Here is an 18,880-nt window from a genome sequence, read left to right as displayed (position 1 = left end):
AGTTTTCTGTATTGTTCTGTTCTTGAGAATTCTGTATCTGAACAGGATGAAAGTTTGTCAGGAAAGTATTGCTGAATTTCGTGCAAATTTCTGCATATTTGTGGCTTTTAGTCGTGTCCATATATATATATATATATATATATATATATATATATATATATATATATATATATATATATATATATATATATATATATATATATATATATATATATATATATATATATATATATATATATATATATATATATATATATATATATATATATATATATATATATATATATATATATATATATATATATATATATAAAACTGAGAGCAACCAACCACCATAGTCAAATGTTAACACTCTTAGAAGAAAAGGGTTCTGTCAGGTACTTTTAGGGGCTTTAGCACTCGACATCAGCTGGCTAAATCTAAATGTAAATTCAGTAAAATTGTTATCCATGTCAGCACTAATAATGTCAAACTTTGTCAGTCAGATATCACTAAAATTAACATTGAGGTGTGTACTTGCAAATACGATGTCAGACACCGTAATATGCTCTGGCCCACTCCCTGTTTATCGTGGTGAGGAGAAACATAGGCAATACATAGCCAATGCCGTCCTAAGGGCGGTGCAACCACACCAGCCCATGGCGAAAGGACTGAGGGGAAATATAATACAAATAAACAATTTATAAAGCTTGGCTTGATGAATTTTAGATCTATTTTTACTAAAGCACTTATCGTTAATGACATGATCACCGATCACAACCTAGATGTGCTGTGGGCACCACCAAGACACCACACAGACTATTATACATTATACTTCTCCCTATATATATTTTTTTTTTCAGTTAGAGCAAATGGGAATTAAAAATTATATTTGCTTTCGTCTCCCATGTACCTCTATACAATAGAAGTTTTACTTGCTGTATTTGTATGTTCCAAAACTGAAAATGTATACAATTATTTATGTAATTATGTAAATGTATATAAAATATACAAGTTCTTTATCCCCAAATTATGTAAAAAAATATATATATATTAAAAATTCACCCAGTTCAGTTAAAACACACACACACAAGAATAAAACGAAAGAATAAATGGAAAAAGCACAATCATCAAGAAAAGTTAATCTATATGCTATTTAGTCATATCTGTAAAGCTGTTCAGGCATAACATTATGACCACCTTCCTAATATTGTGTTGGTCCCCTTTTGCTGCCAAAACAGCCCTGACCCTTCGAGGCATGGACTCCACTAGGTGTGTTGTGGTATCTGGCACCAAGATGTAAGCAGCAGATCCTTTATGTCCTGTAAGTTGCGAGGTGGGGCCTCCATGGATCGAATTTGTTTGTTCAGCATATCCCACAGATGCTCGATTGGATTGAGATCTGGGGAATTTGGAAGCCAAGTCAACACCTCAAACTCGTTGTTGTGCTCCTCAAACCATTCTTGAACAATTTTTGCTTCGTGGTTGAGCGCATTATCCTGCTGAAAGAGGCCACAGCCACCAGGAAATATCGTTTCCATAAAAGGGTTTACATGGTCTACAACAATGCTTAGGTAGGTACGTGTCAAAGTAACATCAGCATGGAGGGCATCACTGCCTCCGCCGGCTTGTCTTCTTCCCATAGTGCATCCTGGTGCCATGTGTTCCCCAGTTAAGACACGGTAAGGCACGTGTCCTGTTGGCGCTTTCTGCGTTGGACAGGCGTCAACATGGGCACTCTGACTGGTCTACGGCTATTCAGCCCCATACGCAACTGCGGTGCACTGTATATTCTGACACCTTTCTATCAGAACCAGCATTTAACAACTTTAACAACAACCACACAGGCCAGCCTTCGCTTCCCACTTGCATCAATGAGCCTTGGCTGCCAATGACCCTGTGACCGGTTCACCACTGTTCCTTCCTTGGACCACTTTTGATAGATACTGACCACTGCAGACCGTGAACACCCCACAAGAGCTGCAGTTTTGGAGATGCTCTGACCCAGTCGTCTAGCCATCACAATTTGGCCCTCGTCAAACTCGCTCAAATCCTTACGCTTGTCCATTTTTCCTGCTTCTAACACATCAACTTTGAGGACAAAATGTTCACTTGCTGCCTGATATATCCTACCCACTAACAGGTGCCGTGAAGAGACAATCAGTGTTATTCACGTCACCTGTCGTATCCGTGTATACGTGTATTGTTATGCCTGTGTACATGGACTGCTGTGTTCATTTTTTCTCTCATCGTTATCTCTCAGATGCCTGGCTAACTGAATTTTCCTTCCCTAATTCAGATCATCCCACTAATTATCATAAGTCTTCTGTGATTGGCTCATCAGCACAGGTCTGTTGGATAAAAGAAGAGCTGAGTGGAACTAAAGAAAGGTGTTTTTTTCACATAAAAGAGTTTATTAAAAACAACGCAAGAAATGTTCAAGTCTTTATTTATTGAAGCTTCGTAACTTGCAAGTCTTGTCAACATTCCTAGTGGTTTTTTAAGATTAAAAAAAGAATTACATTGCATCTCGTCTCTGAAGGAAAAGAACAGAAATGAGTTGTTTTCAACAATTCACTCACACGCATGCTGAGTAGAATCTACATTTTTATATGGCAATTGAGAGGACAAAATCAACGATGTGTCTACCTCTCCTCAATTCAGTTAGTTTAAGCTTCAGGTAAGCTATTACAAAATGTACACACAGTCTCACACCCCGGAAGACATTTTTCCAGGAATCCTTATGTTTTTTATGGCAGTTGTTATACACAAATATACAATAAAACATTGCTACTCTTGAATACTTTCAAAGTTTTTTTTAACTACATATTGATACACAGTAGATACTTGTATTTGTGAAATTTGACAAATCGTGACAAAAAAATTGTCCAGTACACTTATGTTTTTTGTGTTACAAATACATTTATACCTTTGCATACAGACAATAATAATATACATAAAAGAAACGTTGATCTGCTCTTCATCTGTTTGCTGTTGGCATTATGTCGTCGTTTACAGCTGATACATTCTGAAAAAATTCTCTCCCCGAATATTAGTGACAGAAACATCTAAAAAAAAAACTTTACTTTGCTGGCAGCCTGTTCTTGGTAATACAACAAATCATCAAGCAAGTTGTGGAAATAAGAACATTTTTCTGGGATGTTTTTTAGTTTGTTTTCTACCACAGTGCTAATTGATGATATTTAGATGTTCATTACAAACCACTGGAAATGAGATAGAGTTGCATCATTGAGGAAAATTCTTATTTGCAGTGATCTTTAGCTTAACCTGATATTACTTAGATGTCATTCAATCTATCAATTAAATTGTTTGAAATTTATTACAAAGTATAACATTTCCGTAATAACCCTAGACATATAGAAATCTGTAGTTTAAAATTCACACTCAAAGAGAAACTGCTAAAACACTGGAACTCAGTGAATGAAAGACACAGTGATTTGAAGTCAACGTCGGAATGTGACTGAAGGCAATATATTAAAAACACGTTATCAGCTACGTTAATAGATTGTCCTTAATAATTCCTCTCAGCATCTATCAAGTTAATGGTTTGTTAACAGAGGTTGTTTAGTGGTCCAACAAATGCAACCGTAACTATCGATTGGCTGAAAACGTGGCTCAAGATGTCAGGTGAACTGCACTAAATTTAACCCCAAAATCAATCAATCAATTAAAAAAAAAAAGTAAAAACATTCTTTGGAATCTTTCACATGCTCTATATTTGGTGTAGATGTGTGATTGTTGTGTGATTGTGTTTTTAAAGGACCCAAAATATTTACACTATCAAAGTATTAAAGACATACAGCCAAACCAAATTTATTCAGACACCTTCAACATTTTCTCACATTATCACAGTTTATTCGCTATATTTTAGAAAAAGGTAATAAAATATGAGAATAACTCAGAGTTAAACTATGTCAGAACAAATTCGTCTTGATAATGTCAGATAACTTTGATAGAAAGGTATGTAATGGATTACAATCGACCAATCAGCTGTCAGCTGTTCATTTTAAGTACACAATTAGATAATACCAATTTAGGTCAACCAACAACAAAGCAATGCTTCATTTTGTTCAGTCTGTTTTTATCAATTTAACTGGTCGCCCACTGTATGAAGAAATTTTGGGTACAATATGTCACAGTTTACTTTATTTTGCTATTCTCACTTACATAAATGAACTATAGTGTCCTGCACCCACTAGTAAAAAACATATATCTGGTGTCCGAATAATTTTTGCTTTGACTGTATATAAATGTATACATGTCTTTCATTTAATACTGTAAATTCAGATCTGATTTCTGCTCTATTATTTGATAACATTACACATGACCACATGTACCACTATAGTAACTTTTGGAACAGGCTTATCATTGGTGAAAGTAACTTTGATTATGATGTATTTTTGAAGGCACAGGAAAATACGACAAAACATCATTTAGATGTTACTTGATTCTATTAAAACAAAAGGTTGCATGGATACTTTTGAAATGATTTCAATAAGACAATATTTGCAAGCATCTTTTATGGAAAAGCACCCAAATTCCTGTAATCGCTGTTAAGTATCCACTGTGTACTACTCACTTCATCTCAGTAACTGGCTCATTTCTCTTCTACAGTACTTTTATTCATTTTTTAAGTCGATAAAGGTTAAAAAGGCTTAAGTTGTAATTTAAGGAAATCCTTCTACAATAGTATAAGTATAACGTATATTAGATTCTTCTACAAATATGTTCTGGCCTGTTTTAAACATTATTCAGCATAGCTTGATTATTTACACAATAATCATGATTAGGTCTCTGTCATGCCTAACAGGTTGGAAATAAAGTTATTTATCCAAAGTTCTTGACATATAGCCAAGCAAGATTGCGGGTTAGTTTATAAGAGAGTGTCAAAAAAGTTAGTTCATATATATATATATACTGCATAATATTGAATTGTTATATTATCATACAGATTTCAGGATGAAATTGTAAGCGAGATAAACTAGCTAACAACACACTCTTAGAAGAAAAGGTTCTATATAGAATTCTTTTTACTCTTAGAATCCTTAAAAGGGTTCTGCCAGGCGCTTCATAGAACCTTTTAGGGGTCCCGTCATGGGATAATTTTATGGATTTAGTTTTAATTAATTTCGTTTTTAATTCACTTTTATTAATTAAGCAGCTAGTAAACATACTTTAATCAGTAGAAAAATATTGAAATAACTTAAACATGAAAGTATTATGCAGTGTCCCTGTTACACATCTTGCATGTACTTACTATAGTAATAACATTATATTATACATAATTACAATCAAATAACCCTAAACCAAACCCTAACCTTAATTACATAGTAAGTACATGTTGCTAATTAATATTACTCAGTACTTATTTCTAATTACATTGTAACAAGGGCACCTAAAGTGTAACCGAGCATTCTTTAACATTCAGTCAAGAATCCGAGAACCCCAACCTTTTTTATAAGAGTGCAGAACATCCCATCATCAAATCCATTGCTAATATTTACTTTTTTCCCTCCAAAACTTCTTGAAGGATGATGTCATTTAAAGGTAGGGTAGGCAATTTCGGAGCGGCTAGCACTAGCAAGCTAGCTTTAAAAGCATTAGATCCCACCCTCCTTGTCCCAAACACATGAACATGCAGGTCGCGCCCATCCAGAGCAGATTCAGCAAAGTGTCATACGAGACGACGTTAAATGAACTTAAAGCACATAACATTACAATAATAAACGTAAACAACTTACAGAGCTCTAATTGTACCACCTGACTGCTGCAGTTTCATTTCGGCATCGATAGTGTTGATATAGAAACGCATAAATCCGAGTCGGAGGACGTGAACAGCTCCAGGTTGAACGTTACAGGTTGCCGCCTCTAAATTACGGTTATGACATGGCATGAACGCAGCATAAGCTTGTTGTTTTGGTTCAGGAGGAGAAACTGTAAAAGGTGGCTGTTGTTCATTTAGAGCGTTAGGTGACTGACGTCTGCATAGCCTTACCGAATGCGCTGATGACATGGGATGTCTGTGTGAGCAGGGCGCGTGGTGGTATGGAAATACATATGTGACCCAGGCTGGCAAAAGGAGTCGGAATGCGCACAGGATAATTTCGAGCTACAAGCAAAGACAAAACAAGGTTGATTTTGGTCGATTTTGAGGTTTTCACAAAAATGACGTAATTAAGCCCTCGTCTAGCCATCCCAATGCTCCAAATAACAATTAAACATCTAAAAGTATCTTTGTTGTTACGTTTTCGGAAAGGAGTATCTCACTCGCGCTGACAGACAGATTTGATGCGTGCGCAATAAGACGCCTGAGACAGCGCGCGATCCCGATAAACACATATACACGGAATTACAGTATTTCATAATATCTTGTCTTGGTGAGTATTCACGCAAACATTATCTGTTAAGTCTTGTGTGAACGTTTGGTTAACAGTTGGGGGAAAACATCTGATGTTACATTATCGACTTCAAACAGGTGAAGGTTAAAAAATTTGATTATCATTGCGACTAATTTTACCAGCACGGGTCACATATGTTGACAGGCGATTAGGACCGAATGCAATGATTGGACGAAAAAATGTTGGTCCTGAGACTTCAACAGATTATATACGTATGTACATCTTTAATATTTTGACCACTTCTATTATTGATTGCAATCAGGATGTGAAGAGAGTTTCAACCAGAATAACAAATAAGTGTTTTATGGAAAAAAATCGCCTACCCTGCCTTTAAGAACTGGATTTTGTTCATTAATGTGATATTATAAGGTCTAACAGGATTGAAAATGATCAAAGAAAACGAATGCAATATCCAGTTAGATATTTCATTACATATATAATGGCGACATGAAAATGTACAACAGAGTAGAAATGACCCAGTCAACTGCCGCCTTACTGGGTGTCTTGTTTTCTGCTGGCTGTGCATGAGAATCAATAAGCAGTATGGAGCTGATATGTTGTTTTGTATTACTTATTGTAAATACAAATGCTTCTTTCCCCTAAAGTCTTGCTTCTGAAAGTTTGAAACAGAAGTACTGTATGTCCATAAAATAAAAAAACTAAACTAAAAATACAATATCATCTAGTATAAACTATCAAAACTACAAGTAACAAACTATTTTTTATTATTAAAATATAGTAAATAATTTTAAAATGTACAATGATGATAACCTTGATCCACACTGATAGGATCATCAGCCAGCAGAACAGAAAGTCACTTAGTGCACCTTTATATTATATAGTGGACAAGATTGTTGTAACAAAAATGATTGGAAATGTAACTTTTGTGGTTTTGTAAGTGGTTTTGCCCATTAGTGACGACTGTATACAATATATCAGTGTCAACGTTGTCTTCATTCTCGACCCCCAGAATGTATTTGTGCTTATATCTGACAGTGTTATTTTTACAGTCAAAGGGCAAATAGTGCCGTCATATACATTATATACATACGTATGTATCCTCAGCTCAGTGCATTCAAACGGTGTTCATCTTATAAGATTTACAAATTATACATAATACATATTTTACTTAAATTATCTGGTCTTGCCTCACTCAGCTATGTGCTTATGAAAAGTATAAACTACATTAAACTCATACAAGCAATGCCTTATTTTTGTTACATAAAAGTACATTCATATGGTTATGCATGTTTTTAACTATTATGGATGATAGTAAAAGCAGCAGATTATTGATATCAGACTAGTATGAGGGTAAACATGGAATGCTAGCAGACATTCCATTGCAAGAGATACTTTCTACAGGGAAATCCATAAATATTCTGAGAGATTTTCTCCAAAATGTTTGGGGAAGAATCTGTCTATCTGCATGGAACAAAGGGTACTTGAGTGATCTTGGTGTTTTTTTTTAATTTATTATTAATGTTTCAGCTCTCTGATTAGGACCACTAAATAAATAGTAAAATCATTTTAAGAATAAATTTAGTTTTTTTGGAAAAAATAAGGACCTGACAATTCTGACTATTTACCTGAAGTGATGCGTCTCAAGGTGCCATGTTTGAATATGCAGTAATATATCTGCATATAGCACACACACAATCTTTATGGTGCTTTTTGGTCCTTTTCCGGAACTCAACAATGTGAACTTTCTGCTCAACATCTCATTTTGTGCTCCGCGAAAGAAAGAAAGAAAGAAAGAACGAAAGAGAGTCATATGGGTTTTAAACAACATGAGGGTGAGTAAATTATGACTTTTTTCATTTTCTGTGCTAGGTTTAAAAGACCAAAACTGATTACTAAGAACTAACATCTTCAAAGCTGAAATCAGTTTAAAAATGTTACCATGGGATGTACTGGAGTGTTTCGAGGCAACAGGTGACAGGCAGTAACAGGAAGTAGGAGAGACAGGAGGGAATAACACTGGAGTTTGGTGAGAGAGTGGAAGACATTGGTAGTTTCTTCTGTTTCCCTCAAAGTTTAAAGAACACAGTGGAGAAGCACAGGAGAGCAGATGACATGCTTTATCCCCCTCCAGATCTGAAGAATAGACACAGAAAGAAGGAAAATGTAGGAAGAGAAAGAATATGTTAAATCATACAATTCACTGTGTATTGTAGTTTATATTCTTTATTTGCCCCCAAAATCAAGCCCACACGAGTAGCTTCAAATTAAGAAGTTACTGAAGCAATTATATGATTGAAATGGCAATTATTATTCATAGCTCAATAAAATATGTTTTATGAGGTTACGGGATTGTTTCTGTATTGATAATCCAATGAGGTCTGCATCATAACTACTAACTGGAGTTTGTGAATAAATGTGATGTGTATTGACTGGTGTATTGAAATTAATCTGTAATAAATGCATTGCAAACATTTTTGGTCACACTTAACATTAGGTGTCTTTAGTTGCTATGTATTTATATAAAATATTATTGTTAAGAACAACAACTTATTGTGTTCTTGTGTTGCATATAATTTTGCTGCTATTGAGGTGGAATGCGGGTAAGGTTAGGGACAAAAATGTAATTATAGAGGTAATTACAGAAATTAATTACAGCTGTAATCACATACTAGTCATTTTAAAATATAAGTACCACATAAAAACGTAAGTGCGCTGTATCAAATTATTAATTTAATTCATTAAATGGACAGACTAAGATGTGAAAACAGCTGGTGTAATATATGCTAGGTGGACTGGGTGTATGACATCACATGTCTTGTTGGGCGGGATCATACCTTCCTCTTCTGATATTTCTGTAGTCAAGAAAAAAAGCAGAAAGAGAATAAGACTGTATTTGTCAAATTAAATAATAAAAAAGAAAAGAAACTGTCACATTAAACACTGCTGCATTTACCATAAACTAAGCAGTCAAGATAATGAAAGGGGTCATATGAGGCAATTAATAGAATAGGTTCATATGTTTTAATGTTCAAATACTTTTGCAATACCTCTATTCTCAGTCTAAAATTTCTACAAAAGTCCCTCCTTCTGAAAACTACAGTGCTCTGATTGTCCAGCTGACCCAGTGCATTGTGATTGGCCAAAAACCTTAAAGGGATAGTTCACCCAAAAATGAAAATTCTGTCATAATTTACTCTTACTGAAGTTGTTCTAAACCTGTCTGAATTTCTTTCTTCTGCGGAACACAAAAGAAGATATTTGAAAGAATATCAGTAACCAAACAGTTGATGGTCCCCATTGACTTCCAAAGTATTTTTTCCTACTATGGAAGTCAATGGGGCCCATCAACTGTTTGGTTAACCATAATCTTCAAATATATATTTGTGTTCAGCAGAAGAAAGAAAGTCATACGGGTTTGGAACAACTTTAGGGAGAGTAAATGACAGAATTTTTGGGTGAACTATCCCTTTAAGTGTCGAAAATGTAACGTCCCTTACCATAATCATGAGTATCAGGTTTCAATGCTTTAAGCAATTATAAACACACAGTTAAAAAATCTTGACGACATGGAGAAACATTACAGTTCACTGAAACCTCACCTTCTTTTGCTTTATGCTTTACATTCCCGGAAGTAATATCTGGACTTTAACCGAGGTGTTTTAGGCAGGCCTGGATCAGTGTTCAATCCTTTTTAGGGAGACTATGAGCTTTGTAACTTCTTATAAATGCATAAACAGATACATTACACACTAAAGGGAAGGTAAAACATTAAAAGCATCCTATGACCCCTTTACATTATTTATTGAAGCCTATTATACATAATAGGACAAACCAGGTCATCATTGTAAATGAGAACTAGTTCTCAACTGACTTACCTGGTTAACATAACAATCACACAACATACCTTCCATTTCTTTAAAGCCATATGTTAATAAAGCAAAAAATATCTGGCAAATATTTCAATATTTTTATATTGAAAGAGAAAAATGCTGCTTGAACATATTTTCTTTTAATGCAGTAATTGTGGATGCCTTACTTGAAGCCCCAGCCTGTTCCTCCCAGTACTATAGCTGCCAGCAGTATCGCTCCTGCTATGGAGCCAATGATGATGTTTGTACCACTCGGACCTGTGGACAGACAGGGAACGGGAATAAAGACATATCTGTCACGTGGGTTTCAGTTATATATTCTAAGTTTATTTTTTTAATTTTTATTCATGACTTTTATTTTGCCATGTGCTTTCATTTTTACGTTTAGTTTATATCTTCCACCTTCCTGTTTCCTGTATTGATTACTTTTAGCTTCATGCTCTCTGTAGGAGTGACATCTTGTGGTAACATTTGGTTTTGTTATTGTTTTTGTTTTTTTTTTGGCTATGAAGAACCTCCTCTCAAACACAATCAATGTTTCAATTATCTCACTTTTCCATACAATGGAAGTCAGTGGGGCCCATCAACTGTTTGGTTACCCATATCATTTAAAATATCTCCTTTTGTGTTCAGCAGAAGAAAGAAATGAATACAGGTTTAATACAACTAAAAGATGACTGATTTTTCATTTTTGGGTTTACTTTCCCTTTAAGTGGGTCTAAAAAAGTTCTCTTTAACTAACTCCGTTTAATATAAATTTTTATTTTCGCAAGTTCATTCGTGAGCAAAAGGGATAAATAGATATGGCGTGCTGTCCATTACTAAAGATTCGATGTTGAATTGAGATCAAATCTGGAGAAATGCCATTGGAGGATGGTAGGTTGAATTACTGCTTATATACCCTTGAAGCATGATTGGCTGATTCATTAGATGGACAAGCTCCTCCCAAAGTCATGATGTTCATCCATAACACATTTTCATTTAATTGTAAATAACGTGTCTGAAATAGGTTTATAAAGGTATTCGATTTGCACAGTTTTATAACGTTTTTTTTTTTTTTTACTTTTTCAGCAGATATATACTGTATATTTATCCATATGTATGTATATATTTATCCATCCTTCCATTCTCCAAACTGCTTATCCTCTGTAGGGTCATGGTATATTTATAATAATAATATATATGTATTACTGTTATCTTACATTAAATATTTTATATTAGGGCTATATATAGTTGGAGATTATAGTTTCCAAATGTGTTTAGGATACTTTTTTTTATTACAAACTGTACAGTTCAATTCAAAGTACAATTCTCTCTCTCTCTCTCTCTCTCTCTCTCTCTCTCTCTCTCTCTCTCTCTTAAAAAATCATATAGCCAACATAACAAAAGCAAGCACATCACAGGCAGATTGCTCAAAGTGAGTGCTCGGACAAAAATATAGAAATGTATTGACATACTCTCACAAAGGTGACATCTGATGGTCTGATGAATATCCTGTGTGCTCGAAACATGAGTCTGTCAATACATTTTTATATTTTGGAGGCAATGTGTGCCATTGTGTGCTTTTTTTTCTGTTTAAAACCATATAACCATAATGGCTTGGTGGTTCAGTAGGTAGCATTCCTGTATCCCAAAGAATAAAGCATGGCGCTGATGGCAAGGTCATGGGTTTGATTCCCAGGAAATGCATGCCATGAACTGATAACATTTATTTTGAATGGATCTTGAATGCAATGTAAGTCGTTTGGGATAAAAGCGTCTGTCAAATGCGTCAGTTTGCTTAACAGCCAGAAAGTCCCATGTTTGAGTCCTGGGAGGCCTTTCTGTGTTGAGTTTGCAAGTTCTCCCCATGCTGGTAAATATTTATTTCTGATCTTATGATGACTGGCCCCTTCCTGTCATATTCATTTTTCAATCAATCCTACGCTTTGATTAGAGAAAAGTCCCAATTTTTCATACAATAAAGTATACGCTCTATTTACACCTGTGTCCAACCCCAAGTACAGTATCTTTTTTTGTTTCTGCATATTCAAATTTTTCCTTACATGGTTCTGAGCGCTGCATGTCCACCTGAATAAAAAATAAAGTTAGTGGCTCTCACAATATTTTTACACAGTGCGACATAACGGATGCCTCCACTCGGTTCAGCACCACCCCCTTTACACATGGCTGGTGATGAAGCTCATCTCTAGTTAATGAAGCTTTGTCTGTTTAAAGTGTCATTTGAACCCCGTCCTCACCTGGACCACACTCCCCTCAGCATTCACAACAAGGACAACCTAGACTGGGTAAACACTAAACATGTAGTACTACATTCCAAACACTAAATGTGTGAAAGAGTGACTGAATGTGTTGTGAACCTTTGTACTTCTCAGGACCATCTAGAGGTTGGGGGTCTGGAATGGGGTCATACACACTGCAGTCCTTCCCAGTGTAGTCGGAGTCACAGATACACTTCACCTCATTACTGCACGTCTGAAAAGGAGAGAGGCAGAAAATATCTAGATAAGCCAAAAGCTGGAAAAAAATATATAACTTGGCTCACATTATTACATTATAGCAAAACTATCTGTACTAGCAGTCAAAGTTACAATGTGAATTAAGGATGAATTACAATTTTGTTACTTTATGTCACATGGTGATCAGGGTAGACATCAGGGTCACTTAAGTGATTGCTAATTACATGTGGAAAATGTTACAATCAGACTTTTTGACAACCGGCTATTTTCCACTTTGATGTTTTCTGAGAACTGTTTACTCTCGCTTACAACAAAACCAACCATTGTCTAAATCGCTTAATTGTCCCTGCGTGAATATAGTTAGATCTAAAATCCGGAGGATCACCTGTATCATCATATCACCCAGAACTAAAACTTGCTCTATGGTAAAGCAATAAGGCATTATAGACATATCAGTATGAATTTCTGTAAAGCTGCTTTTGAAACGATGTGTATTGACAAAAGTGCTATACAAATAAATTTGACTTGACATGACATGGCATAAACAAAGTAAAAAGAAATGCTTTTCTTACATCCTTATATTTTCCATGTGTGTGCACATCATAATCATAATTTTTTTTAAAAATCAAACTTTTTAAAAATGATTATTATTTATTTATTTTATTTGAGCGAGTTTAACAAGGGCTAAATTGTGATGGCTAGACGACTGGGTCCAAAACTGCAGCTCTTGTGGGGTGTTCCCAGTCTGCAGTGGTCAGTATCTATCAAAAGTGGTCCAAGGAAGGAACAGTGGTGAACCGGCGACAGGGTTATGGGCGGCCAAGACTCATTGATGCACGTGGTGAGTGAAGGCTGGCCCGTGTGGTCCGATCAAACTACTGTAGCTCAAAGTGCTCAAGAAGTTAATGCTGGTTCTGATAGAAAGGTGTCAGAATACACAGTGCATCGCAGTTTGTTGTGTATGGGGCTGCATAGCCGCAGACCAGTCAGGGTGCCCATGCTGACCCCTGTCCACCGCCGAAAGCAACTACAGTGGGCACGAGAGCATCAGAAATGGACCACGAAGCAATGGAAGAAGGTGGCCTGGTCTGATGAATCATGTTTTCTTTTACATCACGTGGATGGCCAGGTGCGTGCGCGTCCTGGGGAACACATGGCATCAGGATTCAGGATGCACTTTGGGAAGAAGGCAAGCCGGCGGAGGCAATGTGATGCTTTGGGTAATGTTCTGCTGGGAAACCTTGGGTCGTGTCACCCATGTGGATGTTAATTTGACACGTACCACCTACCTAAGCATTGTTGCAGACCATGTACTCCCTTTCCTGGAAACGGTATTCCCTGGTGGCTGTGGTCTCTTTCAGCAGGATAATGCACCCTGCCACAAAGCCAAAATGGTCAGGAATGGTTTGAGGAGCACAGCAACAAGTTTGAGGTGTTGACTTGGCCTGCAAATTCCCCAGATCTCAATCCAATCGAGCATCTGTGGGATGTTTCGAACACCTCGCAATTTACAGGAATTAAAGGATCTGCTGGTGCCAGATACTACAGCACACCTTCAGGGGCTCACACCTTTCACGCCCCGGTTCTTAATGCAACATGTTTCCTTCTGGAGCATCAGTGAATGATTTTTTAATAGTTGTGTTTGAGTCTCTCAATTGTCCTATGTGAAAAGATGGATCTAAAAATCATACACTTCTGGAAATGGTTCAAATATGCAAAAAATGCTGAACAAATTTGCATGACCTGAGGGATTTTTCTGAAGAACATTGGGCAGTTGAACTGTTCAGGACAAACAAGGGACATGAACAACCATCAAAAAAAAAAAACAACAAAAAAAAACAGCCGTGGATCATCCAGGTAACGACATTTTATAAATTCAGCTTTTTTTGTCTTGTGGACTGTAAGTAAACATCTTTTATTTAAAATATTGTATTCAGGACAGTACTAAATAAAAAAAAAACATACATTTTGGATGATCCCTCTTATTTAGATAATTTTATCACATTTTCAGAGATTGTATATATTCTGTATATATTCATAATATTTTATTTTGGGCTACAGCAGATAAACTAACAAATTTGTTATGCTGCATGCATGTAATAGCTTGCATTGTAGAGTGGTAGAACCTCTCTTGTAACCACATGTTTTTCAGTTGAAATTGAATCTGAGGTTGATAGAACTGTCCCAGGGCAACACAGTACATTCCTGTAAGTCACTCAAGGCAATGATTTGACTTGGCACAAGTACAATATTAGGGATAGAAAATATTCAATGGGTTTGACTGAAAAGCAGCTCACAGACAAGGCAAGGCACATTTCAAAATTCAATTCAAAGTGCATTACATAAAAACAAATAGATTAGTTAAAATGAAAGGAAAATAAAAAATATCTGCCAGGTATTTTGGTCCAAGGCCATTATTGTCAGGCGCTGTGTAGGCTGTAGTAAGCGCATGGTCACAAAAGATCGTCTTTAATAGTAAATTCCACAAGAAGATGCAGGAGAATAACAGGGAAGAAGCTCAGGAAATAACAAGGCAAGAGTAGTGGGTGTTTATTTTCTTCTATATGGTGTTAATATAATACTGTTAATATTCTCTGATTAGCAGTATCATACTGTATGTATAGGTCAATGGTGGATGAATACATCCCATCTCTCTTTTCACTCTCTTCTGTTTTACCACAATATTAGTTATTAAAGCATAAAGGGATAGTTCATCCAAAATATAAATTATTTACTCACTATCGTGTCATTCCAAACCCATAAGACTTTTGTTCAGCTTAGGAACACGAAGGAAGATATTTTCAATATCTCTCATAATTGTTGTCCATCCATTGAAAGTACAAGTTCATGAAGACATTGTAAAAGTAATCCATATGCATCAAGTGGTTTAATCAATAGACACAATTGCTTTATATGATGACCATATTTAATTCCGTGTTTATTCAAATATAAAAATTGATCAACATGCATAAATAGAGCTTATACTACGGGGCTGTTGAATGCTTGAATCTGACGAACATTCTAAAGGTGTGAAATTGCACAGCAAAAGTAGTTCCAGGCAGGTCTTGACCACATAACAGTTCCATATCACTACGCCAAATGATTTCAGTTATTTCAAACCTCACTGATTCTCACGTCAAGCACACAGGTTTATGTTGTCTTTATGTACTTTTTTAAGCCTGAAAATAAATGTTGATTACATAGACTTTCAATGGATAGAAAAAAAGAAAGACTTTTTGAGGGTGGGTGGGTATAACATGGGTTTGGAATGACATGAGAGTGAGTAAACAATCCCTTTAAGAATGAATCTACCCTTTTGTCAAATGTACCTGCCTATGGCAATTGTAACAGTGCTGGGTCACTGCATCTCATTTAAAAAAACAGCAAAACAGATAGTGTGTGACAGTGATGTTAGATTTGTTAAAGATGAGCAGCTCACCCCATGATCAGAGCACACTTGAGGGAAGGATGAACCGGGACAGGATGACAGGTTGAAGGTGGTGACAGGCAGACAGCGATGGTCCAGGCACATCATATTAGGACCACATGGTGTGCCGTCCTCTACATACCCGAGATCAGTGCCATCCTCTAGCACTGCATGACCCCCACTGAACACACACAAACAACAGTTCAGGATTACACACAAACACACGCTGCAAAGGTTACTTTGAGCACAACCTCTTGACACAAACGTTTGCCATTTTCGGTGGAACCTTGCGTTCCATAAGTCAGGCAACAACTTGTCAACAGTGACATTCAGTGCAGTGAATCAGCAGTGCTGAAGACTCTGGAGAGGATCGGTAGCTGTGTTTCAATCCAAAATTGAATATCGCATAAAACATTTGTGAATAAAGCACCATTTCCATCCCATGTGTTCAAGAGAACAAATACGTTACTTCCAAGGAAATTGGCGCAAAATATCTGCAATAAAAATGGAAGTTGCTGCAATCGGAGAAGAAACTGTGGCTCTTTTTTCTTCCATCATAAATTACTAGCGGCTCAGAGCGTGCAGACGAAATGCAATAAACGCTGTCATGCTATCTTGCGTTCGGATGTTGGTGTTTGGAAATGGAATGTGAGACAGTTCTGGGAGGTCATAATACCAAATCATTCTGATGACAGACTTTGGCTCAGGCATTTCAGAATCATTAAACAAACATTTGAGATGCTGTTCAATAAAATTGGTCCACTGTTTTTTTGTTGTGCATCGAGGGATTTATTCAGTAAATGTGTTTCCATCGTAGTTTATGCAAATCTTCCAATCGGATAATACATTTATTGCTTTGGCAATTCGTACAATCTCATCCATACATTTTTGTAAAATTTGCTTATGCTTCACTGATGGTTAATTTTAGGTGTGGACCTTTCTAAAAATCATACGTTTATGTACAAAACACATACAAATTCATACAAAATCACAATTTTGTAAAATTTTTACATTTTCTACCGGGATCAGGTTATTTACTTAAACTAATTTTTTTTTTTTTACTTAAAAATGTGAAAGACTGTAGCGGCCAAAGACCAAAAAAGTATTTGGGTAGTCCTAAATTTACCCTAAACAGTATCCTGTAAAAATATCTGAACATGCTTAAAATCAATTAATTATACCCAGGAGGCAAATATATGTATTTACCGACAATCCAGGTACTTGTTCTGATGGTAGATGGTGAGACTTGTGATTTCTCCATTTAAGTCTCCATACCGTGGTTTCACTGTGACATTAGTGCACAATAAAAATCCGCACAACACATCCCTGTGAAAGAACACAGACAGAAATAACAGTGAGAGACAAATAAAGAGGAAAAAGAAGGATCGTTCCAGCAAAGAGAGAAACAATGATGTCACTGAAATGGTTATGAAGCTGTGTTCTGGTTGTTACTCACTGTTTATTGCACTGAATCCAGCTGCGCGAGCTGCTGTCCTGACCGCAGTTGCCACGCTCCGTACCCTCAATGTTCAGCTTCTCATAACACATGCGATCTGCTGCATCTAATGGCACACAAGCATTGTGCATATGCAATTTCACTAAATTAGAATTAGAATTAAAAAAGTGAGGTGTACATGATTCTCATAGGCCTTGATTTATTATAATGACGGTATGTATTCATAAATAATTGTGCTGCATGTGGTTGAAATACAGCATTTTTGGAAGAAAACACTGTGGTTTGGGAGAAAAGTTTCCATTTTTCTCTAAATTACTTACAAAATAATAGTGTGATTTGTATGAAGTTAATTATTCATAGATATTTCATTGTTTTGATTGTTACAATTTGGTGGGGGTTAACACTTTAGAATGGGGAACAATTCTCACTTTTAACTAGTTTCTTATTAGCTTGCACATTGGCTGTTTATTAGTATTTATAAAGCACATATTAAAGGAGTAGGTCACTTTAAAATGAAAATAATCCCATGTTTAACTCACCCTCGAGCCATCCTAGGTGTAAATGACTTTCTTCTTTCTGAAGAACACAATCAGAGTTATATTAATAAATATCCTGACGCTTCCAAGCATTATAATGGCAGTGATGAGTCCACTGAGTTTGAAGCTCAAAACAGCACATTCATCCATAATAAACAGTAAATGCCTTCTGAAGCAAATCAATCATTAGGTTTTGTAAGAAACCCTCTTTCATTGGGTTTTTTAAGAAAAATATCCATATTTAAAACTTTATAAAGTAAAATATCTAGCTTCTGCCAGACCGCCTTCCGTATTCAACTTACGAAAAAAGCATAACTGGCGCGATGTATGACTAGCATGTAGCGCAAGCGTTTTGAAATGCGAGAGACGTTACACTTTCTGGAAGCGTCAGGATATCTATTAATATAATTCCGATTGTGTTCATCAGAAAGAAGAAAGTCATTACACCTAGGATGGCTTGAGGGTGAGTTTTTGAATTTTGAAGGTGAACTACTCCTTTAATGCTTTATTCTGCATGACTATATTCTATACCCTTTAATCCTACCCAATACCAAAAGTTAAACAACACAACAATTACCTTACTAAATCAAGCATTCTGCGTTAGTTCAGGTAGGCCATGTAGTCAAGCTTCGCTATCAGCTGATTGGAAAAATTCCAACCCCGCCCATATCAGCTGATCCGATTCCTATGCACTCAATTGGCAACTCTCAAACAGGGCGCCTTACTTAAGCGTAATTTCAGTTCAATCTGCCTGCTCGGCTGCTGCTTCTGCTG

The 18,880-nt window shown here is 36.1% G+C and overlaps 1 protein-coding gene across 4 annotated transcripts in view; it reads right to left on the bottom strand.

Annotated features, from left to right (window-relative positions):
• Positions 1–7,865: 7,865 nt before the first annotated feature.
• adam11 (ADAM metallopeptidase domain 11) overlaps positions 7,866–18,880 on the bottom strand; it is a 54,454-nt gene continuing 43,439 nt past the window's right edge. For 2 of the 4 annotated variants that reach the window (XM_079846259.1, XM_079846257.1), the window contains exons 21-27: positions 17,571–17,676; positions 17,321–17,440; positions 16,127–16,295; positions 12,589–12,703; positions 10,396–10,486; positions 9,194–9,211; positions 7,866–8,492 (exon numbers count right to left, since the gene is read on the bottom strand). In XM_079846259.1, coding sequence (XP_079702385.1) covers positions 8,477–8,492; positions 9,194–9,211; positions 10,396–10,486; positions 12,589–12,703; positions 16,127–16,295; positions 17,321–17,440; positions 17,571–17,676 — 635 coding nt within the window. In that variant the 3' untranslated portion in view covers positions 7,866–8,476. Of the gene's footprint in view, positions 8,493–8,567; positions 9,212–10,395; positions 10,487–12,588; positions 12,704–16,126; positions 16,296–17,320; positions 17,441–17,570; positions 17,677–18,880 lie in introns of those variants that run through there. The other 2 variants (XM_079846258.1, XM_079846256.1) reach the window with 2 other exon arrangements.

The sequence above is a fragment of the Gobio gobio genome, assembly GCF_949357685.1.
Source record: "Gobio gobio genome assembly, chromosome: 20".
NCBI classification, from domain to species: domain Eukaryota; kingdom Metazoa; phylum Chordata; class Actinopteri; order Cypriniformes; family Gobionidae; genus Gobio; species Gobio gobio.
Note: the sequence above shows the minus strand (reverse complement) of the source record. Positions and strands in the feature narration are given on the sequence as shown.